The 24,691-nt window shown below is 37.8% G+C and overlaps 1 protein-coding gene across 10 annotated transcripts in view; it reads right to left on the bottom strand.

The window, feature by feature from the left end:
- NFIB (nuclear factor I B) overlaps nucleotides 1–24,691 on the bottom strand; it is a 288,026-nt gene that overhangs the window by 38,859 nt on the left and 224,476 nt on the right. For all 10 annotated transcript variants that reach the window (XM_074932994.1, XM_074932998.1, XM_074932995.1 and 7 more), the window contains exons 6-8: nucleotides 23,367–23,485; nucleotides 6,574–6,705; nucleotides 4,306–4,490 (exon numbers count right to left, since the gene is read on the bottom strand). In XM_074932994.1, coding sequence (XP_074789095.1) covers nucleotides 4,306–4,490; nucleotides 6,574–6,705; nucleotides 23,367–23,485 — 436 coding nt within the window. The remainder of the gene's footprint in view (nucleotides 1–4,305; nucleotides 4,491–6,573; nucleotides 6,706–23,366; nucleotides 23,486–24,691) is intronic.

The raw sequence follows: 24,691 nt of genomic DNA, 5'->3' as shown, positions 1-24,691 counted from the left end.
CTGCCTGGCATTCCTGGCGTGTGCCTATCTTTCATTGAACAGAAAATTGAATACCCCAATCAATTATGAGAGGAAAATGAGTGGCCTCACCATCTTCCAGAAGCAGCTCTTCTCAGGCAGTTCAGATATTTCTGTCTTCAGATAAAGATAAAGCCATTAAAAAGATAAAGTTGCAAACTAGCCCACATTGCAACAAGGTACGTTTTAACAGCCCCAGGAATTTTAGTCAATATGTGGACAGTGGTTCACTTGGACTGTAGTATGTTACAGTGTAAGACATTTATTATAAGAGAAAAGGGGTCCAATACTTAACTCCCCAAAACTGGACGCAGTTTTACCGTTCCACTGAAAACTGCATATTTCATCAAAAATATCACAAAAATTGATTTAAATTTACCTGTTTACAGACACCCTTCATAATCCAAGCTCAAAGGGCTTGCAAGATTGTCTATTTCTGTTTACTTGGTTTAGTCAGAAAAATATTTCTCACTGATGCCAGGATGTTCTTCAGCAGGATTCACCTTAACTGTTTGCTTTACCATCGTTTCCTTCATCACATTTGCTGACCCTTCTTCTGTGATTCACACCTTAATCAGGAAATTATTCTATTAAACTCAACAGAACATTAAGTTTGTAGTTTCAGTCACACAAGTGGTGATGTGCTTGGTGATTTGTTCAGGCTTATTGGAAGTCTGATTCTGATACTGATATATTGATTCATACACTTTCAATTATTAATGTATTTCAAGTATGTACAGATTTGTATGTGTGTGGACATGTGTACATACAGAGGAGACGATATTTTCCAAGAGTAAAAGATTGACCCATCTTGAATCATTCAGAAAGGAAATACATGTTCAAACTTTGTGCTAGCTTTGAAAACCGCAATACATTGTAGATGGATAAACACTGTAGGTGGATTAGACACATACCAGTCAACTAGTTTTTGCTGAATTTACAGCGAGTAACCAGTATAATTTTAACTGTGGAGAGACCAGCACCCCATCGTAATACGGATACATATGCAAACACACAAACTCATCCAGTAACATGCATGCCTAGCTAAGAATAAAAGCGCTGAAATAAGTATAATAAAAAGGGCTCAGCAGAATTAATTAGTGGAAAGGACAGCAGTTCTCAAAATCTTGGAAACTTTTCAGTCTACTGGTTGGAGGCAAGGCCAGCTCTATATCTAATAAAGTCCATTTCTGTTCAGTACATTTGTTTATTTATTCTTCAGATTGAACTGGGGATAAAAAGCAGATATGCACGAAACTGACAGCCACGGCTCTCTTTTGTTTAGGATCATCCATTGTTGAATCATTTTTCACTGCAGCCAAAGGGTCTGTTTGAACTTCCTGACTGTTCATCACACATAATTTGGAGTATTTAACATTATGTCAAGAAAATTGCCCACTGCTTCCCACCGTAGAAACCTATGGGAACTCTATATCTTTAAACTAATTTTACTTAAAGTATTCTGTTGAATAGCATGACTGTCTCACTATAATCAGTGCAGTAGTAATGTAATTAATCTCAAAATTGCTGTGGGGAGTACAAGGCATCTCAGTTGCTTGTCGTAACAATCTAAATTAGCGTATTACTGAAAGATGTTGGGGAGGAACAGTTCATTTTAGGTAAATGCTGTCAGGGTATCCATCCTTTCTATTTCTAAAGCTGAAATTAAAACTATCATCATAGTTCTGCTTTTGAAATCCAAATTAGTATGTTTTGAGGTGGGAAAGTGTAATTAAATTTGATGTGGTATTCCTACGGATGCAGTTTTGCATTTTATAATAATTAAATTTGTTTGAATAAAAATTCGTGTTTTATTTAGAAAATAAAAACTGGTTTGGCTCAAAGCATGCCATTGTATCAGAACAATTCCCTTTTGTCACTGAAACTTCACAGACAGCTGCTTCTTCTTTTCCTAAGAAAGAATTACTCCTGCTGTTTTACTTTATGTACAGCCATTCTTTAACGGTTCTATTTAGAGATATTTTGACTGGGCATGCAACTGCTCTAATGTACAGCATATCTCAGAGAAAGAGATTAAGAATTAAACTTTAAAGAAATAAATTGAAAAGAGATTCCACTAATATTGATAAATGATAATAAATTGCAAAGAATAGTTGATGCCTGGAAACCCATACTTGGTATTGTGTTACACCATCCCCTCTTCTCAGGAATTAAATCAAACATCAAATGAAATTAAAAACATTACCCTAATGTAAAGGTTATGAAAGGTGACGAAAGTAGTAAGTTAAGGCAAGTTTGGCCTGTTACTCCCTATGGTGCCACAACACAAAAATAGGAAGTGTTTTCAGTTTGCTACTACTCCAAAAAAACCCAGCAGAGTAAAATTTTATCTTTTAAGGTCTGAAGATTAATCTTTCAACTGCAGATAAGGGAAGATAGTAAGGGCAAAGAATTGAAAGCACTTGTTGGGCAAAGAGTTGAAAGCGCTTCTCCTCCTCAATGAATATACTCCCCAACGTTAAAATCACAAAACACCACATTTGTTAACCATCTGGAAGAAAGTCAGGTAATTCATTTAGATGTTGTATTTTTTCAGTGATGATCCAAAACAGAACACTGAAAAATCCGGAGAGATTATCACCTAATCTGCTCTTTCAATATATAAGAAATCAAAATGTAAGTAAAACAAGCACTGAATAATTAAAGAAATGCCTAACAGTAAGGGCCTGATTTTAATTTGCATAATTTTTCCCTTAATAGTGCCTAATTAAGACATTGGTTTAAAAAAAGAAAATCCAACAAAACTCTTAAGATTTTCCACACTGAATTAACATTAAGGACTTTTAATGAATGTCTTAATTTGACTTTGTTATTCATGGAAAGTTTACACAAATTAAAATCAGGTCCTGCGTGCAACATTCCTAGTTGAGTCTCAGCAAAAATGCTATATGTGACTAAAAAAATTTTAATCCATGCGTAGATAGCAATTTGTATTCTAAAGTCAACATACTCCATTTTCATTTTTTGTTTAACTTGCTTTAATACTGTAATCAACAAAAATAACATAGTTAGGATTTCTCCCTCCAAAGTAAATTTTTATTTTATGGACTCACTTTTTTTTTTTTTTTTTAGAATATGTAGAAAGTCATGCAGCTAGACCAGAGCATTAGCCCATGGTGACAATAGCCACAATAATCTTATGAACAGCCCAGAGGAGCTGTATCTGTTATTCAACACAGAAAGTTTGATTCAGTCTTGTGTTCTACTGCTGTTGTACCTGAAATGCATTCTGAAAGGCCTGTCATTATTGGTGAAAAACAGACAAAACAAAGTCCAAAACAAAACGCTGTCACAGCAATCCCTTCATCCTTGATAAGATGGTCCTTCCAAAGGAATCTAATTCCTAGGAGCAGGAAAATCTGACCGTTGTCTATTCAGTTTACATTCCCAAGGCTTTTCATAAAAACGTGCTAAAGCACAAACTACAGGACTCCACAGGAGCCTTTCAGACAAGGCATGAAAAACAAATAATGCCCGAGAAGCAAAGATTACATTACACTGACACTGGAAATATTCCAAGTATTGACAGACCAAGTCTCAACTGAAGTTTATCCTATGCTGCAGATCACATGCTAACACTTTTCGCTGATGCTATCATGGAAAGCAGTTTTCCACACAGTCCTTCGCAGATTACTTCACTAATGAAAACCATGTTAATTTCCCATATCAGACACGTGTTAATCAGTGTAGCAGCCATGAACTCATCTGTTACTGCCTGTTCTCTACAAAAGGAAGAAAAAACAATTTTGTGGGTTTGTGCTGTGCTCACTAAAGGAATGTCTTTGCATCAGTGCAAAGAAACGTCAGGTGCCTACAAAACACAGCAAGCATTACCTTGCCAGAGTTTGTTTTCACTGTCAGTCTATAAATATACCTATATGTCCGTGAGTGTGCATGCATGCACGTGTACATATTGGCGCACTCCTTGCTCCTTCCCACAGCAGGAGCTTCATCTTGGTAGTCCTGCACAGCCACAGAGGTACCCAGCCTGCAGGAGGGGTGCAGGGCTAGGACCTCCTCCCTTATTGCTGCTGGGTGGTTCAGAACAAGTGTTTTTCTTATGCTTGACAGAGGAACAGGGAGTGGATATGGCTAACCTGTGCCCTTCATTCAACCATGCTGAACAGGATAAGTTGCTGGATCACTTACATGCCAGCTCCCAGCTTGCTCTGAAACCAGAACTAGTGAGATAGCAGTCTAGACACCCTAGAAGATACATATTCCTTATAGGATTTCTTTCGGAGTGTTCGCATTGTTTTACAGTACCTGGCTAGTCTGCGGGCTGGACGGGTCATAAGAAGGTACATAATTCTTCAGAGTATCCTGAGGATTCAGGTGAGGAGGATATCTGATTGTTGGATGAGAGAAGTAGCTAGATGGGGCAGGAGGAAGAATAGCTTGTGCTGGAAATGGCAATGGTGAAGGTGGAGGTGGAGTTCTAGTTGAGATGACTGGAGAAGATAAAATAAAATTAAAATTACTTCGCATCTTGTTTCTTCTAAAATTCTTCACCTCTGTGTTATAGCAAGAAAAATAAAAAGTCAGTTATAAATCAGTACACTGCACTCCTGCTTCATGGCAACTTTACAGAAAAACATGTCCTCCCCTTATATCATCCCAGGCAATGGAAAGTGCTGCTGTTTCAAATTCATAAATATTGTATCTTGTTTTGGTTTTGTGGGTTATGCCATCATATTTTTTTCGTTATTTTCTTTAAACAATCATCTTTCCCCAGCATAAAAGACATTTCAGTTGTAAGTTTTCCCATCTGCAGCACAATTAAACAAACCAAATATTTTACTCAACAAATAAAACCTACATTTTTATCCACAGGACTCCAACAGAGGAGAGCAAAGTCACCAAGTCCTAAGAAACAGGGATTTCTCACTGCATTGCACTCTACCTGCCTCATGTGGTGATGGGGTAATAACTACTCATCAATAATGCCATGAGTATTATCTGACCTTTGTGAAAATGCTAATGAACATTCAACTTCAGGGCCTGGGAAACCAATCTATCCAATTAAAATATTTCTGACAAACAAAAAAGCATCTACCCTATACAGATTTTTCTTTGCACTCTCTTTCTTCCCAGCCCCTACAAATACATGCTATCTATAGACTATATGTAACGTCTAAACAACCAGCAATGATTTCACAGGGAGAGGAATGTACATGTCCTACTGCTACCCAGTCTTCCAGCTGGAAGTGGAGAAGGTTCTTCTATCACACTGCACAACAGCCTGCTTTCCACTGTTACTACAAATCTAGGGGGCGCCTACTTGGCAACATATTAAAAAGGAGGTACCAAGTTCAGTGGAAATAAGGAAAAGACAACAAGTGTTTTCATTTTCATTAGTGGGAGGGTACAAACCAGGTCTGTATAAGCAAAGTATTTTATAAACTGCTTCCTGTTCTATACTGTATCAGCACAAGCACCAACACTGCTCTTCTGGACCACCTCTCATACCTTTGTTTTTTTTCACCTTAATCTTTAAACAACTTGCTATACTGGAGCTAGGACCAATTCATATTTTGCCCAAGAAAAAACAACAGGAATGTTACAAAATTGCTGTATTTGGTAATTTAAACCTCTCTGATGTGCTTGAGTATTTGCTGATAGTGAAAACCTTACAGAGACCAGAATGAGTCCAGGCTCACTTTTGTAATACAAAATAAGTGGAAAATAGTCCTTACACATTAATTGAAAGAGAAGAACTTGAAATCATGGAGAAATCACCAAACAGAAACTTCTCAAAGCATAACTGCATGCTAAAGAAAAGAAGAAAGAGCCCTCAAATCTGTTTTACTCCTCCAGTTTCCCAGCTATGTTCAAGAAATGAACTCCCTTTATATGAGTTGCTGAGGGGAGACTTCTAAGGACCACCTTCATCTGAAGAATCAGGGTTGCTCTCACCTCTAACATTAAGCAGATCACGATGCTGGAATTTTTCTGTCATTCCTGATAAACCCTCAAGATAGCATGCATTCCATCATATTTCAAGTCTCTCCTTCAAACTTCAAGTGAAGTTTTACTATGGATTTATTACGGATTCCAGAAAACAGATGTTGAAAAATATTTATCAGGACTCTACCTCTTTTAGATAGAGCATTCAAAAGAAGCACTGGTACTTATTTCATTGTGTCACATAGGGAACATGGTTGTGACTTCTTTTGTGTATTAAATTCTGTCTGTTCTGACATTTAAATACAACATAGTCATACCAAGAGATTAAAAAAAAATCAGAAGGAGGAAAGACAGGGAGGATTTTTCCTCTGTCGGTTTCTTCATGCAGTTTACAACTTATTTTATTCACTGGTTAATCCCTTCCAGTGACTTGCAGCATTCAGACTACCTGAACTGAGTTTAATGAGCATTCCTGCAAGGATACCCCAACCTCTTCCATTTCTATTCTCATCAGTATTATAAATGGGATTAGGTCTCTAAATCTGAAAAAATGCATCACAATCGGACTGTAGGAAAGAACAGACCAAATTAATAGGGAGGTGTTTCTTCCTCCTCCATAAACCTCACCACTGTGTGCAACTCCTGGGATTCCTGGGTGGTGATGCTGGGGAAAAGTGCTCAGTCTTGGTGAAGAATCCTGGGGAGAAGTAGGACTAAACAAAGGCTTTTCAGGTTTCTTCATTGTAGGAGAAGCCATATCTGCAATAAAGTAACAACGGAAGAGTGACATTAGCTTAGAAGCATGTCCCAAGACACATTATTTTGTCAACTACAGATACTTATTTCTACTGTTCTTGCATAAATAGTTAGGTGACCCAACTCCCCTATGATCGATAAACTAATTTTAAACTATTGCCTTCAAACCTGAGAATGAATAAAAATCCCCTAACTGGTGCAAAACAGAAACCACATTCCTTTTATACCAGACAAGCCAAACAGTGAAGAAACGCATGTCTTCAGAACCTCCCTAGACACTTCTGAGCTCCCAAGAACATCACCAAGTCATCTGCTCCTTCAACAGCCACATAATCTTTACTGCATTTTTTAATGGAACACCTACACTCAGGTGTGTAGGGTAACATGCCAGTTTATGGTATTTATTGTGATGTTATTTTAAAACCCATCCCTTAACCCTTCCCAAAACCATAGTGAAACCTCCCTGAGAGTAAAGGTTACTTTAACTTCTCTATCTCATATTTTACATGTCTCAAGTAGGGCCTTCCTTCCAGTTTCCCTATCAACAAAGACATCTCTTTAGAGCTCACTGCATGAAGACAGTAGGAACAAATGTGTGATTTCTGCCATGCAGGGTTACTGATATTTCATAAAGCAAAAATACTGAATTCTTTCTGAAAATCTAAATTATTTAAACAACATTTGTTGGACTTTGCACCAAATTATTTCAATAATAATTATAATATTTTTATAGGACAGACATCAATATCATAAGTGAGTTCCATTTCAAACCAATGGGACTGACTCCTGTTTAAAACAAAGGTCATTTCTTAAGTACTTTACTGGATTTGGGCCATGTTGCAGATGACTTTCCTACATGAACCCTGTTAGCCCTTAAAGGGATTTTGTCACTTTTAATATTGGCACACTGTATTGTATTATTCTAGGGGACATACAATCATCTTGGAAGTCAAAGACAGACCTGCAAAATTTGAACATCTTACTGAGATGAAATTGGACCAGTACTTTCTGAACTGGCTGGAGTTTAAGAGTGGGCTTTCACCCTAGAAGCCACACTTAGAGCAGAACCCCTAAAACTGAGAGACCACTTCTCCACTCTGCCCCATACTTCTGTCAAGCCCTGCATAGGCACTGGCACCAGACCCAGAGCAGACTCTGCCAGTGCTCCTCCACCATCCACCTGCAACTCCCCTGCTCCCATTTGGTCCTGACTATTAAGTCTGCTGATTTCCCAGATAACCTGCAAGGTTCACCTCTTCAAGAAGGCTGCTGAGAAAGGATTTTATTCAGAGAAACATTCAGCAAGAGTGAGGAATTGCTTTACGATAGAGCAATTCAGCACTCATTCAGTTTTAACAGATATGACAAAGGTTACTGTATGCTTTTTATTATACTGATCTGTTGCAATTTTATGTTTTTGTCAAACCACTGAGTGTTGACAGAGGCACCACTAGCTGTTTTATAAAACTTTGGTAAATAAATGATTGTTGAGGAAGAAAACAGAGGAATAATTTGGTTCTCTGAATCTACCGGCAGTTAGCAAAGACAAAGTTGACAAATGGTTACAGTTTTGTTGAATACATCCTGCTAAGCTAAGAAATAAAATTGCCAGACATATTTTTTTTAAATTGAGTTTTGCATTGGCAAACTATGATAAGAAAGGACATTAATTCTGTAATGAATTTCAAATATTTCATTACGTTTTATTTTCTGCCTAAACGACAGCCCTAGCTTCTACATATAAGGCCCTAGTTTCACCAGAACATGAAAATTCTCACACCTCCACAACAGATGTAGGGTTTTTTTAAAGTCCAGGACAAAATTAAACAGCTATTATTTTTATACCGTGGTTCTGTGCATGCACAATCTCTGTTTCTGCAGAAACGCCGCAATGTTACAGTCTGAGAAAAAAGATAAGTGTCCCTAATAACTTGTACACACAGCCTCCCACCACAACACTGTGGTCATCAGTAGTTGTTACAGAACTTATCAGTGTCCAAATATCTTCTTGACTCTACCACATACAGGCTATAACTAAAGAGAGAATGTACAAACAGTTTAATTTTATTTCACATTAAAAGCACTGCACTTAAGTCTCCCTGATGGAAAAACAAACCATGGGCTGGAAGTGGAAAACCTTCTCCTCGTGTAAAGCTCATATTCAACAAAAGAACTCATGAAAGAGCTGCCTAGCTCCTGAAGCTCTGCATGCTCTGATTTCTGGAATGCAACAGAGATTTAATTTGGTTGGTGACTGTTACTTCATTAAACAACCAAAAGTTGCTGTGTTTTTCAAAACCAAAATATTTTAGTTGCCCTAAAGAAGTATACTATATGAACTGCAATGTAATCAGAATGCCCATTAACCCCCCAGTGGCATCACTAATTTGAAAAGAATCTACTGAAAAGGAGATTGATGACTATGATAAACTTAGCATTTGCTTTAAAAATATAAATTTACAGAAGTACTACTACTACAGAAGTATGAATTGTAAGAAGTACAAATTGTACAATTCTTAGGGAAGCAGGAATTGTAGTTAGCACATAGAAAACAGACAGCATAAATTACAAAGCAACTGCAATGAACTTCTTATACAGAAGACTGTTTCCCCATCAAGGTGAATGCAACTTGTAGTCAGGAATAGAAAATTCAGCACTGCCATAAAAATGTTCATTACCCACCAAAAGAGCAACTTTAACATATACTGCACAGCACACCACCATGAAGTACCTTCAGAAGTCTTGTTATATATAGCATAGGCAACTGCAAAGAATAATGGCTGAGGTGCAGGCAGCACCTTCTCTGTTAAAACAATGCACTTCACACTGAGAAGTATTTCAGATAGCCCCTTCCCCCCACCCCACCCCAGCACCCACAGCTCTCCCCATGTGTGCTGGGCCATCATAACAGAGCATTCATACTCCTGCCACGGCTAAATAACAGATGCAGGTGACAGGGTAGACAGAACAATAACTGTTTGATAGGTTAGAAAGAAACACTGCAGCCATTTCATCCTTGACCAAGAGAGACTTATAGGTTTAGTAGGAAAACACACAAGTTATATTTCTTCAGAGAAAGAAGAATTTACCGGTTAGGGAAAAAAACAAAAAAAAAAAAAAGTGAAAAAAAACACCCAACCACAAAGCAGTTTTTCCCTGGCTTTGATTTTGCTTGTAAGAAACAGTGCCTTTAAATAAATCAGAATGAGTTAAAGTGACTGAGACCGTATGATTTCACTAGTAACTTCTACATAATAGAAAACACACATTTTTCTCGTTTTAAAACATCTTTTTTTTTTCCACATCAGGAGATGTCTAGTAGCTACATAGTGCTTAGTTATATACTGATAATTACATAATGAAGGACAGAGGTCACAAAAATAGGCCACTTGCTAGTATGTCTGTGTAGTTTCAGCAATGAGATTCCAATCCTTGTTACTTTGATAATGAATATAAAACAGTTTCAAAAGTGATTTATTTTTAGACTTCTGGAAAAAAATGCTTAGTATAGATGAAAAGGAGAAAGATGCCAAAAACACTTGGACAAAGTTATCAAAAGGTCAACATTAATCAGACAATATGGCCTCCCCTGTCAAGACTTTTCTTTAAATGTGAAAAAAGGGCCTTTCTTTTAATAAAAATTTTCCATGTTGTTCCAAATCACCTGTATTCTCACGTTACTGTGGAGATACAGCATGGATGCAACCAAATGGGTGACATGTTATACATTTCAAGGCATCACATCAAAGAAAAACAGACTTATGCAAATAAAAGGTTAGATCATCTCATCTCCAACAAGGTAGATCTGTCTACACAGGAAGAGAAGAGCTGCTGTGAAGCATAGCGTATGTAGACTGTTCAGCAGCAGCTTGCACAAATGGTGCTCCAGATGTATAGCTGTTCAAGACAGCCCAAGGCAACAATTTTGATCAATTCTAATGTGATAAAATGCTGCAGGGAAAGTGTGCAGAAACATGTTTACGTCAGCCTCTAATTAAACTACAAAGAACCTTAGGAAACACTAATGAGATGTAAGTTTTGGCAATGTCCTCATAGAATCATAAAATCACAGAATCATCAAGGTTGGAAAAGCACCTGAAGATCATCCAGTCCAACCATTAACCTAACACTGACAGTTCCCAACTACACCAGATCCCTCAGCGCTATGTCAACCCGACTCTTAAACACCTCCAGGGATGGGGACTCCACCACCTCCCTGGGCAGCCCATTCCAATGCCCAACAACCCCTTCTGGAAAGAAATGCTTCCTAATATCCAGTCTAAACCTTCCCTGGTGCAACTTGAGGCCATTCCCTCTTGTCCTATCTCTTGTTACTTGGTTAAAGAGGCTCGTCCCCAGCTCTCTGCAACCTCCTTTCAGGGAGCTGTAGAGGGCGATGAGGTCTCCCCTCAGCCTCCTCTTCTCCAGACTACACACCCCCAGTTCCCTCAGCCGCTCCTCGTACGACCTGTGCTCCAGACCCTGCACCAGCTTCATTGCCCTTCTCTGGACACGCTCGAGTCATTCAATGTCCTTTTTGGAGTGAGGGGCCCAAAAGTGAACACAGGAATCGAGGGGCGGCCTCCCCAGTGCCAGTACAGGGGTCAGATCCCTTCCCTGTCCCTGCTGGCCACGCTATTGCTGACACAAGCCAGGATGCCATTGGCCTTCTTGGCCCCCTGGGCACACTGCTGGCTCCTGTTCAGCCGGCTGTCAGTCAACCCCCCCAGGTCCCTCTCTGACTGGCAGCTCTCCAGCCACTCCTCCCCAAGCCTGTAGCGCTGCTGGGGGTTGTTGTGGCCCAAGGGCAGCCCCCGGCATTTGCCCTTATTGACACTCACACAGTTGGCCTCAGCCCATGGCTCCAGCCTGTCCAGGTCTCTCTGCAGAGCCTCCCTACCCTCGAGCAGATCAACACTCCCACCCAACTTGGGATCATCAAAGCAAAGACCCTCTCTACCTCAGTCTGAAGAAGCTTGTCATCCAGGCAGTTCCCTGGACAAATGTCACCTTGGCACACCATTTGGCAAGCCACCTGTTAGAACTTGACAGGAATCGAGCAGTGATCCAGGGCAAGTTCAAGCATCCACCTGTCTGTTTCTTTACACCTGATCTGCTCACCACCACAACATGGCAGCTTTTCTTTCTTGCTCATGAGACATGCTCATGACCACTGTAAGAAGAAATCCTAAACAAATATTAAATCTCTTTTAACAGAGTTTATTCTTTAACTCTTCTTATTAATATCTTTTCTACTGTCTTGTTTCACAAGTCTTTCTTTACAAGGTACACTCCTGCAGACAACAATCTGTAAAGATTCATTTACAACTCAGTATAGCATTGCCATCAGAGAAAGCAAGGTTAAACATTCAGTTTACTGTGTAGTCATAGTGAAAGCAGGAAAGTTACAGAGTCCATAGCACCACTAGCAAGCTATAAGAGGTATCCTTTCATGCTGCAGTTTTAAACGAACTGCTCTTTTCCCAGAGGCAGTAACTGGGATAATTTCCGGTGGCAGGATACACTACATACATCACATCCTCACTCCCCACTGCCTCCACAACTGGTAGGTACACCTGTGTGAACCACGTGTGAAAACTTAAGTAAAATTTTAAATTCACATCAGATAGCTCGATGATGATGATGAACCATCACAAATCCCACTGTGCGCAGAAGAATCAATTTTGTTTCACACCTATGCATGTGAAGAACTAGCAGAACTAGTACAGAGTTCTACAGTGTCTCTACAGACAGAGAACAAGCAGAGCCAGCATCACCAATTTTCAGATCTCAGTCTGATTTTCTTTAACAATATAAGCATTCTGTATTTCTCAGCTGTAGGTCTTAATAAGGCACCTAACGCTGAATATTGACAGCTGAGTGACGCTAAAGCACAAATCACCTCTCATTTGTAAGGAAAATGCTTTATTATATCTGTCCTAAAGACTTGGCACTGAGGCTGGATGTAAACCAACAATCCTGAAAATCAAAACATTTTAATTCATTTATCTTCTTCACAAAAAAAAGGATGGTGACATATTTTTGTGAATAAATAGGAGAGAAACACAGATGTGCCTGAAGAGCTAGGTGTCTGAGATACTTGATGCCTAGAACAGAGGAAGACTTGCTTGAATTCCTGTTCAGTATCAGGCTGAGATCAGGCTTTGCATCTAACTCTTCCATTATGCAAATCTGTGCCCTAGTTATTGGCTTGTGGGTGTCCCATTCCCCCACACTGTAACTTTTGTATTGGACCAGAAAAAAAAACCTCCTAAAAACTTAATTTATTTCCATGAAAAAAATCGGTTCTGATAATCAATGTATTCCTGAGTGGAAAATCAACAAAACAAACCAACTAAACAAACAAAATCATTATCAGTTCTGTTCCATGACTTTCTGAGACACATATAGCAATTCTCAGTGTGAAGGCCTTTGTACTCACTTTAGAGAGAATCAGTGAGGTCTTACATGAATATATATATGCATGTTGCTTAGCAGCTGAGAGTGTTCTGAACTTGAGGAGCAGCCAGTGTTAAGGTTTGAAGAGAGCTGTTCATGTTTAAAAACCTGATCTCAGTTTTATTTTTGCTTCTACATCAACCATAGAAAAGCATTTTACATATGAAAATTTTATACTAGAGTAGAATATTTCTGTGTACAAAGATGTGACAACCTTCCATCTTCAAATCAGCCTACTTAGTGCCAATGTATTTTCACAGGTACACCTCCAATATTGCACAACCCAGTCCTTCAGACTGTGACACTGGTTGTCCTGTCAGGAACCATGCCCAAAGCTAATCAAACACCTTTGTGCTGTTTTGCCCTTTCACAACCAAGAAACAATTTCAATGTATTATCTTTTGTGATTTGGAGTGAAAAACTTAAGAAGAGGAACTAGACTAGAATTTTTTCCAGTGCCATTTTCAGTACTGCAAGCTGGTGAGAAAAACACTACAAAAATACTGCAATTCAGAAAAGCTACAACAGAACAATAGTAGATTACTTACAAAAGCAACTGATTTCCTTGTTCGTTCTCTATTAATCTTTTCTTAAAAATTACACCTTTTTATTTTCCATTGCTTAATATGCGTTAATAGACATGGGAGAAGAAGATGCAAGAACTTTCAGACAAGTGAAACATGAGAGTCCAGATACCCTTTAGATGGAGTAAACACGTCATTCTCCTCATCCTTACCCACATGCACACTTGCAGAATACTGTACTTCATTGCCAATGGTTACATTCTCTGAGATGCGTTAACCTTGATTATTTTCTTTCCCTCAACTGAAAGCGATCTGGACACAAAATAGAAGGGTTGTATGTACCTGCCCTTATATAGCCCAACATACTGTGGGGGAGTGGGGGGTGGGTGGAAAACCCAGACAAGTCTTTACAAACAAGTTGTAGAATGCTTTTTGTTCATGAGTGTGACCAACTGTGTAAAGTTGGACAACCAAATTTCTTCATTGCATTACTGATATCCAACTTTTTATGGACAGAAAGCAAACTCAGTTCAGCTCCTGTTAAAATGATATACACTAGCTTTTGTAAAGTATAACTCTAATGCATTGTTATTTCAGTTAGCATAATTGGGAAAGCTGCATAAACTTTTCCTAAAATTAACTTTTTTTTTTTTTTTAAATTTTTCAATTCTAGTAAAAGGCAGTTTCTAAAAGAGGAAGAAAAAAGATATGATCGTCAGATTAGAGCATTAACACTGAATATGAACACCCACATCCCAAAGTAATTTCAAAAAATGCTTCACAGTAGGACAGGACATACAGACCTAACCCTACAACAGTTGTTTGACTGTATATGACACGTAAGTAATTAACTGCCATACTGAAGAGATTATTCCTATTTAGATTTACATGTATTCCCGCAAAGATTAGACTGAAACTATGGCACGCTATCCTGCAAGAACAGTGGGCAACCATTCTCATCTTTCAAACTCACCTTGCCACTCCTCATCAGAGAGTAACAGGAAACCTCCCAGTTCATAACCAGTATTACTATGTTAACATACCTGCACTGTTTCTTGTGAAGTGAAAATTACCCTTCTTTTTCCATGCATTGATCTGCTGTCATAAAGCTGGCCAGCCTTTCTCACCCTACATGCCTCATACCAGAAGCACTGTCCAGCTGTGAGACCCCCAAGACACACGTGCCACCATGGAGACCGTGGAGAGCTGAGGTGTTGCTGTTGGAGGGAGGTGAGAATGTCTCCACCAGCTCCGCAGTGACCCATGGGGGCCGGCAGCAGGGTGCCAAACTTTACCTCTGCAGCCTCTCCTGCCTCACTTCTTACCACAACTTCAGACTCAGTTTACCCAACCACTTCTGTACCAGCACAGACCATCAGATGTTGTATGGGAAGTTACTTAGGAGTAACTCAGAGCTCAGTGGGATGGCTACCTGTTAAACATGGAGCAGGCATTGTAAGTAATGAGGCTGACTTTGGAAATAAAAAGCATGAGACCAAAAATACAATGTTGCTGCCACAAAGAATGTACTATAACGAATACATATACTGTCATTAACAACCCACATGGTGCTCCAAGTACACTGCACTGCCATAAATAACCCTTAAGAAGTTACAGTGTAGATTAGGTACTCAACCACTTTTTTTATTTAACTTTACACTTCAGAAATTGAGCCATTTCATCCTCTATGTGTCATTGTTAAGAGATGTGATTCCAGTAGATAGCTGTGATAGAAGAGCATTATGGGACACAGTGAGAATATCTAATTTAAAAGCCAAATAAATCATAAAGACTTTAGAATACATTTTAGTCATTTATTAAATTATCCTACAGAAAGTCATTCAGACTCCAAGGAAAAACACACAGTTATAACATCTCATTAATGCTGAGAATCCATGGAACTTGGCTAGAAAATTAGATCAATGTTGTAACCTTAACTGCAAGAGTCAGAAAATTACTCCCAATTTCTAATGCAATAAGATTAAAGAGAGATTTGAGATAAAACAATGTAAGGGAAGTTGTTGACTTAGAAGCATTTAGGTTATGGTATCTCTTTTTTTATTACTATTATAGTCTATACTGAAAACAACTTAGGATGGTTTAATAGTTGTCCTATATTAATTTAATTGCAGATCCATCTGGTGATTGATTTTGAAGTAAGATAAAATCATTAACTCTCACTGAAATATACTACTTTGATCAGGTTTGATACAGTTTGCATAACAGCAGTAAAAAAGATTAAATAAGAACTTTTCCAAATGTTTCTATGTATACAGCACAGAAACAAAGAATCTATCAATGAAGAGAAAAAGGAGAGGTGCCTAAAAAAATGTACAATATGTGGGCTAAATTCATTTTTTCCATCTCGTGGATGTACCACAACTGGAAAAAAAGTCAGTGCAGACACCTATGATTCATGAGATACTAAATACTTATTCTTTCGGTAACTGAAGATATCCTGCACCACATAGGTTAAATCATACAGAACAATACTTAACCTGTAATTTCTAACAGGAGCCAATCTGTTTTTAAAATGGTAGTAAGATCTCTTATTCACCAAGTTTGGAATAGGACAATTACACATAATAGCTCCTGGGCCAAATCTTGCATTAAGACATGAATTTTATCATTCATTTAAATCAAAGAATGTCTAAGGTCATCATCAAGGTAACAGGATGTTGCCATAATATGAAGTTCATCACAGAATAAGTGCTGTGCATACAACAAAAATATCTTTTGTGCATTTACATCTTCCACTGATGTATATGAGAGATGCATATGCTAGCCCTGAGTGTATTCAATTCACTAATCACACATGGAAAATATTAAGTTATAAGCCTTGCCACAATATAATAGTCAAAATAAAAGACAAAAAAACCTAGAATGAGATTTTTTACAGTGACTTTATTGAGCAAATAACAGCCATTTCCAGGAAAGCAAAATAGCAAACCTTTTTGTATTCTTCCTACTGTATCTCCTAATGTATTTGTCCTTCTGTCCGTATTTCAAAACATTTCATTACTCTTCATTCATTCAGAAACTAATTCAGAAATTAAACTGTACATGGGCTGAAGGAAAACTCAGGTTCCTGATCTGCCCAGAGTAGAAACTTCCTCATCTGCTACTCTGAATATTTGAAGATACTCATAAACAAGTTTTAAATTGGTCTAAAGCCATTCTAAACATTGAAAAACAGATATAATCTCTGTTGCTTTATTTCTGGAGAGAGTGTAAACTCATCATCATTCTCACTCAGTAATGAAGGATGCAAATTGATGTACAAGCAACTTCACTCATTTTAAGATAGTATTTCTGCTGTCCTGTTCATGGATTTTTTTCTCTTTCTCTTCCTTTTTAATTAAATAAGAATTTGAAATCTCCTTCACTTTTTTTTTCTATACCTAGTGCCTTTCAAGCTCTAAGGATGAAAAAGCACTTTTCATCTTTATGGAAGTAATGTCTAACTTATTTTACATACCAGCAATTTTTCTTGTATAATTGCCACTATGGAAACCAGAAGTAAACCAATTCTCTATAGATTTTAAAATCGTTTTAACTATCATGAAAGAAATAATGATGTTTAATAAGTAGACATAATGCTCATTCATTGAACAATACTAACGTCTTGTTTTGCAACCAGGAAGAAAGAGGAGAACCCAACTTGTGGCCTCCCAGGTGATTCTTCCTTGCTAATGTTGTTGCTTTTTATCATGATGTCACTTTCAGCATCATAGCAGCCAACAGGCTAAGAGAAGCCATGGCTAAGAATTTTCTCTGGAAATAAACTTTGAAAAGTTATCCTTGGTGAAAAGTACCTCTCAATTTATGAATGTGGATTTATGAAAACATATCAAGTGGCAGCATTTGACTACTGTGCACACATTACATTAGTTAAAAACACAGATAATTCAGATAGGTCCATAAAGTGTGCATAGGTGTATATATATCTATGAAAGGTATGTGTGTGTATACATTGCTTAAAGAGTATTTTGAAATATTAAAAAATACAAAGGCAGATGTACAGAAGTTACTAACAAGACATAAATTGCTTAAAAACATGCTTTGACATACAAGGATTTTCAGAACTCGGAGTGAGTCAAAACCACAGAAATGCCTTTAACAGATATTCATCAAGGAAAACCTTTGCAAGATGAATTCATCTGTTAGATGGAGACTATGAGCTTCTAAAGCATTAACCTTCAGAAGGAGCACCAGGAGCTGGAAAAAATCCTGAACTCTGTCCAACACAGGCCACCAAAAAGCCAAGGTGATCTGTTACAGTTCTTAACTCCTGGACCACATTAACTACTTCCTCTTTTAGTTCCCTCACTTCAGAAATAAGAACGTCCATCTTTGATGGTCCATGAGAAGACGGCCCAAGAAGGAAAGAGCCATCGGGAAGAACCTCAATGGGGAAGGAGTGTCCAGTGGGTGGGGAGAAAGCAAAAGGGGACAAGTGTCCAGAAGAGGGGTATCCAACAAAAGGGGTCGGGACCTGAGAAGTGGAGGGTCCAACAGCTGCTGGCCAATCAACGGGTGAAGGCGGTCCAGCTGTTTCAGTTTTAATGGTATGCTGGCATCTTGACTCTTGACTGTTGGTAGAGGTGGGTGAGGTGTAAGAGAGTGAACATGATGAAGAAACTGTAAAATTAAAATTCACTTCATTGTATATTGACATTCAATATTTTCAGACACCTGACTACTACAGAAATCCACATGACTCTCCATTTTTATTACGACCAGTGTGCACTGGTGATAACCCCTGTTTTATTTATGTACAACACAGACAGTGTTGTAACACTATAACAAACAGATCTCAAGGGCAAATACTGAAATTGTCTGCAATTACATTAATGCACTTTGTCAAGCTAGCTTTTAAAAGGGAAGCCATAGGTGCACACACTGTGCTCTGTTCTTCTGATATTCCCGTTCCCTTACGAGTTAAGGAAAAAGTATCTGGTTTACTTACCAGCTAATAAATCAAGGTGTTCACCAACAGCCCTTAACCTATTAGATCCAAAGTACTTTTTATCCACTGCACTAGTCACCAGTTTTGTTATATTTTTAATAACTTCCTCTTCCAAATGGGGGGGTTTATTTTTTACTGTACAAAATTTTATCCTCCTAAGGATTTCTAAAACATCCAACAAATTTACTCATGCAGCAAGTTCCATGTGTTTCACAAAATATTACTACCCTACTGCAGGAACTCAAAATTTTGTTTAATATAGAAACACGTAAAAAAATCAGTAACAGAAACCTGGAAAAAGGAAGACTGCGAGAGATTTACAGCAAACTACTTTTTAGATCTATTTCCCATTGGTAGAAATGTAATTAAGACATGATCCAGACATTAATAAACAATAAAAAGACATTCAATTAGAAAAAACAAGGTACAAGAGAGAATAAATAACCTGCACAAGATCTGAGAGCAGGCAGAAACTGAATTCCTAATTGGCATATTAGGACTTTATTTCTAAGTAATGCACCATTCTCAGAGATGACTTTTCACTTTCTTAGGATCTGGGATTTTTGAAGGATGGTTAGTTACTTGGGCATCTAATGGTAGAGATAAGGTTTGTGAGACATCTTTGCAGTTACAAACCTGCCTATTTGCTCTGCAGGAAGACCTCACACCTGTTTCAAAAAAATCATGCAAATAGAGTCATATTTTACGTATTTTAACACAGTAAAAATGATGGCACAAACTACAGAATCTTCCCACAATAACTGAATGTATATAAATTCAGAAAGAACACTGTAAATCCACAGTCTTTTTTTTTTTTTTATCTGTTTTTAAAACTATTACACATACTCTTGTGGTTATATATCTTTTTAAAATATTCACAAACTTTTGCAAGTCAATGAAGTATACCTCCAGTACAGTATCATGGCTTCATAAGCTTTTCTTTTTTTCCAAAAAGGATTAATAATCTGACTTTAATAAATACAAATTTAAAATTATTTGTAATACTGATTTTTGTTAATATATACTTTGGGTTTATATATTTTTTGTATCTGAATGATAACATGCATAACAATACTAGAGCACTGGATAATGAAGCCATTGCTCATTAATCTTTTATGGATTGTCTTTGACCAACTTTATGTCACCTAAAGTTCCCATTTTTCAGATATGCTTACTTATTTCTTCCCAGAATTAACATCTTCAAACAGCTAACTCCCCTAAAATAGACTATGAAACACAACATCTGGAAATTTTATCAAAACATTTTTGGAAGTAGTACAACAGGAGGAAGACAGATAATAACAAAAGGACAGATAGTAACAAAAGGACAAAGTCTCAAGTTTAACAACTGAAAGTAGAGTGTGGTATGAGAAAGATTTTATTGTAGCTGGGCTAGATTTCTAAGTTTCACAAATGCAAGATCCTGGCTAAACCACAAGTAGTCCTGTAGTCATGTTCTTACTCCTCACAATGCATGCTTGCATGGTAGAGAAGCTATAGAAACTATGGGGCTCACAACATAATCACTCTTCCTCTGATGTCTACTTACCTACTAAAGTACATGATATTTGTATTTCACAGCAATAAAAGATTGATCTAACCTGTTCCATCCAACTGCAAATTTTCATCTGTCACATTTTTAATCTCAGTATATCTGTGTTACTCATTAATCTTTGTTCCACTCTCACTATCAAAATGGTTAGATACCCCACAGACACCTATGAAACTCCTAGCTACTTTATTCCAACCTGGTTTAGTTATCATTGTTTTATTGTGACTATCTCCAGCTCCAAACTAGCACTGTCATCTCATTTCTGCTACTTTACAAATGCAGCTAAATAAAGATATGAAAGGCTTTCATGATAAAAGATTCCTTCAAATCTATGTCATTTCTTTTTCTATGAAAATACGTTACACTTAGGTATGTAGATGAAGAAATTAGATCTATTTCAGGTCAGGAGTTAGGGACTTTGCTCTGTCAAGTTCAAAAGAGAGACAATGAAACTGAAATCAGTAATGCTATATCTTACTATCAACCCTATTTCTGATTTTGTTTCTCTACGTTAAAATTGTACCATAGTGAAAAAGAAGCTACTTACCTATAAACATAATACCTCTGCATAGTCTCATTTGTGGGTACTGTGGAATGATTCACATTTCTGATGCTGATTACCTTTGGAGACTGCCTGAAAAAGCAGTGTCTGTTGGGACTACATGAATATTCCCGGGTTACACTGGATGAACACAAATGTGATCCCAAATGGCTTCTCCTTTTTTTCAATTATGCCTCACCTCATATGAAACACAGGTCTCCATGAGCTCTCTGACATAGAAAATACCTCCAAATTTTTATTTCTATTATCTTTGTGCTTGTAGGCATAAGGAAACAGAATATAGGTTTTCACAAATATCATATCCTGGTAAGACCTCAGTGTCCAAAAGGAGCTTTACACAGATACATGCTAGTATGGAGATGATATCAAGCATCTAACAAACTACCAGCAAAACAAATATGCCAGGAGCTGTCACACACCCCTTCCAAGTGAGGCCAGGTACCAAGGGCAGGCATTGCAGTCACTGCATTACATCCACAGCAGCAAGATAACCACAGAAAGTAATTTGAATCAAACATAAATCATCTGGGACAAAAGGGTTTTGCTTCCCCCAGTATAACAATTTTCAGACTGGTCAGTGGTACAACTGTCCCTCTGCAGGAATGAAAGACCATCTTCAGGACAGAAAAAACGAAGTCCCTCAAAGTGTCTCAAAGACAACCTCTCTGACAGGGATCTGGTAAAATTTCACTAGGTCCAGCAGTGCTGGAAAACAGGATATTCAGGAAGGAATGTGAACTCCAGGAAGTAAAAATAAAAGATACTGATTCAAGTCTATATCTTTTATTCTCTCTTTCTCATCTTTTGGAATTCTCTCATTTATGAAACATAAAAAGAGAGTTAAAGGCTGTTTCAGTCCAGAATTCTAGCTGCCCAATGGCACAGAAATTAAGTAAAGGCTCATTGTAAATCTACTCAAGTAATCTGAACAATGACATTGTTCATTACTGACATGAAGAAGACTGGTGAAACTTAACAAATCCAGTGTTCACAGAGCACAGTTCTTTGCAAGCAAGAGCTAAAAAGCAATTGAGATAGTCGGAAAGTATAGAGATCATCTGTGAAAGGCTCTGTCAACAGGACTCGGGCTCAGCTGTCCATGCGGCACTGCATTTCTCAGAAGCCCCTACAGCTCACTCAGCAGCACAAAAGGACTTCATTCCACAAGTGGGGATATGTGGAGAACACTTCAGAGAGGAATGATGGGCTGTTTTCTCCACAGCTGCAAAAATTAATTGAGGTACAATCCTATCTTTTATGAAAAACTGTAATAGTGTCATGGCAAAACAGGTGACAGTCACAGAGGAAAATATTTTGCACAAGGGGGAAGATTCTGGCTGGCAGAGCTGCTATTTTGCTGTTCTTAAGTTTGGTTATGCAATGCCATGGGAAAGACATTTTTTTTAATTCAGCTGTGAATGTTGCAAACAGCTAGAAATAAGAAAATACCAGAGCCTCCATGAGAAACAAAAAGTACAAAAGACACAACAAAGAAAAAGACTAATAAACATTGTGTGAGAGGAACAGCCTAATAATGCGAACAAAGATCAGAGGGTAGGCAGAAGCAGATTAAAAGGAGACCAACTATAATGAAAATGTGAAAATAAAAGGCAACTAAATTAAATATCAATCACATGCTACCTTGCACACAGAGATGAAAGGGCAAATTTAGCAGGTGAAAAAAAAAAAGGAAAAAAAGAAGCCTAAAACAATATAAAAATTAGGTGAGCACAAAGGGTCAGTCAGTTACTGAAGAACTGAGAGCAACGATGAGCAGCAGACAAGGAGGGCAAACACTGTAAGATCAGCAAAGCACAGAATGACATGTATTTTTCTCTATTTCACTTCTACATACTGTGCTGTACATTTCACAGGCTCTCCAAATAGCTGCAGCACCTGAGCCACAGGATCCATTAACCAACACTGTTCAAATACATGTGAGTTTAAACACATTTTCACATCACAAAGGTAAGGGGAAGGACTACACTGGCATCTAGGTTTATAAAGCATCAAGATAACATGAGGGAAAGTTATGACAATTAATTTTACTATTTTGACATCCATAACTTTCTTCACATAAACATGTTCCTGGCTTTTGATAACCTAAAACACATTTCCCAACACCCTTTAGCATATGGATAGAATCCCACAAAGCTCTGTGTGGACTCGTCAGCAAAGAGCCTATTGGACCTATTCTAAGTCACATAGTATGGACTAAATGCACATACAGGAATCTGTTATGGTAAAACAAAAACTGAGTAAACTAGTGTTGAATCAACCATAGCATGGAGATGTTCAGGTTTTTACTTGAAACCAGTGTACTCAAAATCCTGCTGGGATGATCGCAGCATACACAATATCAAATACCTCACATCTTTTCAAACAATAGATAAGGCAGTCACCAGATGGAAAAATTATCATGCGGTTGTTTATACCATATCCTTTTTGTAAATATCCATTTACAAAACTGTCAAATACACAGAAAAATAAAGATCCTTCTAAAAAGCCATCATTTTATTGCAGTAATGGAAAGGCAGATACAGAGATTTATTGAATATTTGAATATATTTCCAGGTAAAACAGTCCCATCTTACTCACCTTGATCTCTTTCATGCCATGTCCGGCTCCCCGCTGCTGGTGAATTTGGAGAAGGATAAAAGTCTCCTGTCGGGCTTGGCTCCATATTTTCATCTATGGAGATGGTTTTGGGTCTTTTGCTGTTGAAATAATGTGAGATTTGGCAGTGAATATGATATGCAGCTAGTAGTGGTATATAAACTGTTTGGATTTCAACAAATATTTCAATAGAAAGTAATTCAGGCATACAAAGCAAAAAAAAAAGTGGATATTAGAGCTTACATTAACTTATATAGATGATACTATTTAATAATATGTAATGCAGGTATGTGCTTGCATTTTTCACATGATTGATGTTTCAGAGATGGCATGAATAGGTACCATAAAAGTCTACCATACTTGGCTGAACAACCAAGAAACCAGTTCCTGTAACCTACCAAAGAAAGGTTGTGTCATGAGAGTGTTAAACACTATGCAGAAACCATGAAAGCAAAACAAAGCACTGGAAAAGTATTACTAATAAAGTCAGGATAAAACAGGAACTTTTCAGAATGTGTTAATAAGGAAAAAATGTAGTTTTCTGTATTTCACCATGTCAAAAGCATAAGCTTTTCAAAGAAGTCTAACCTGAAACAAAGACTTTTCATTTTAGACTAGTTTAATTAAAAACAACAAAAAGGCCCATATTTCAAGTCACACTATATAAAATGAGGCAGCACTTCAATACAGTGGAGAGCAGTCAAGTTTCATTGTAACAATATATACTGAAGCTGTTATGCTGACTGCCAAAGAAAACCAGGATGAAGGTTTTAATGGTGGTGGTATTATTATTACTATTATTTAGACTGTAAGATTTAATCTATCCATTTGTAAAATAGTAGATGAACTGCCAAGTTGAAAATACAATGGAAGAGGGGAATATGAGCAAAATAACTCAGGAGCACCAGGTGCTGGTGGAAGAGCACCCCAGTTCCCTGCAGTCCTCTTAAATCCCATCCCACTGTGCAGATTCTTCCTGACACAATGGGGTGCAGAAATATTGGGCAATGAGAGGTCCTATAGTGCTTACAATTTCATGGTACATCAGACAGTTTCAGAAAACTGAACAGTGACAGAGACAGTACATTATCTGGGAGTCAGAAGAAGGGTACAGCAAGTTCTCCACCTCTGTGGCCTGGCCAGATGTTCCTGAGGGAGGGAACAGGGTCTTTCCCAGAGGTGGGAGAAAGAACCATGTTGAAGCAGAGAAATGGGTCTCTCAGATCAAACTGACTGTAGTAAGCACATGGAGACCCTCGAAAAAAACTAAAAATCCTTGAGAAAAATTGAAGACCTTTGAGAACAAT

The sequence above is a fragment of the Athene noctua genome, chromosome Z, assembly GCF_965140245.1.
Source record: "Athene noctua chromosome Z, bAthNoc1.hap1.1, whole genome shotgun sequence".
NCBI lineage: Eukaryota > Metazoa > Chordata > Aves > Strigiformes > Strigidae > Athene > Athene noctua.
The sequence above is the reverse complement of the archived record's forward strand: the minus strand, read 5'-3'. Positions and strand labels throughout refer to the sequence as shown.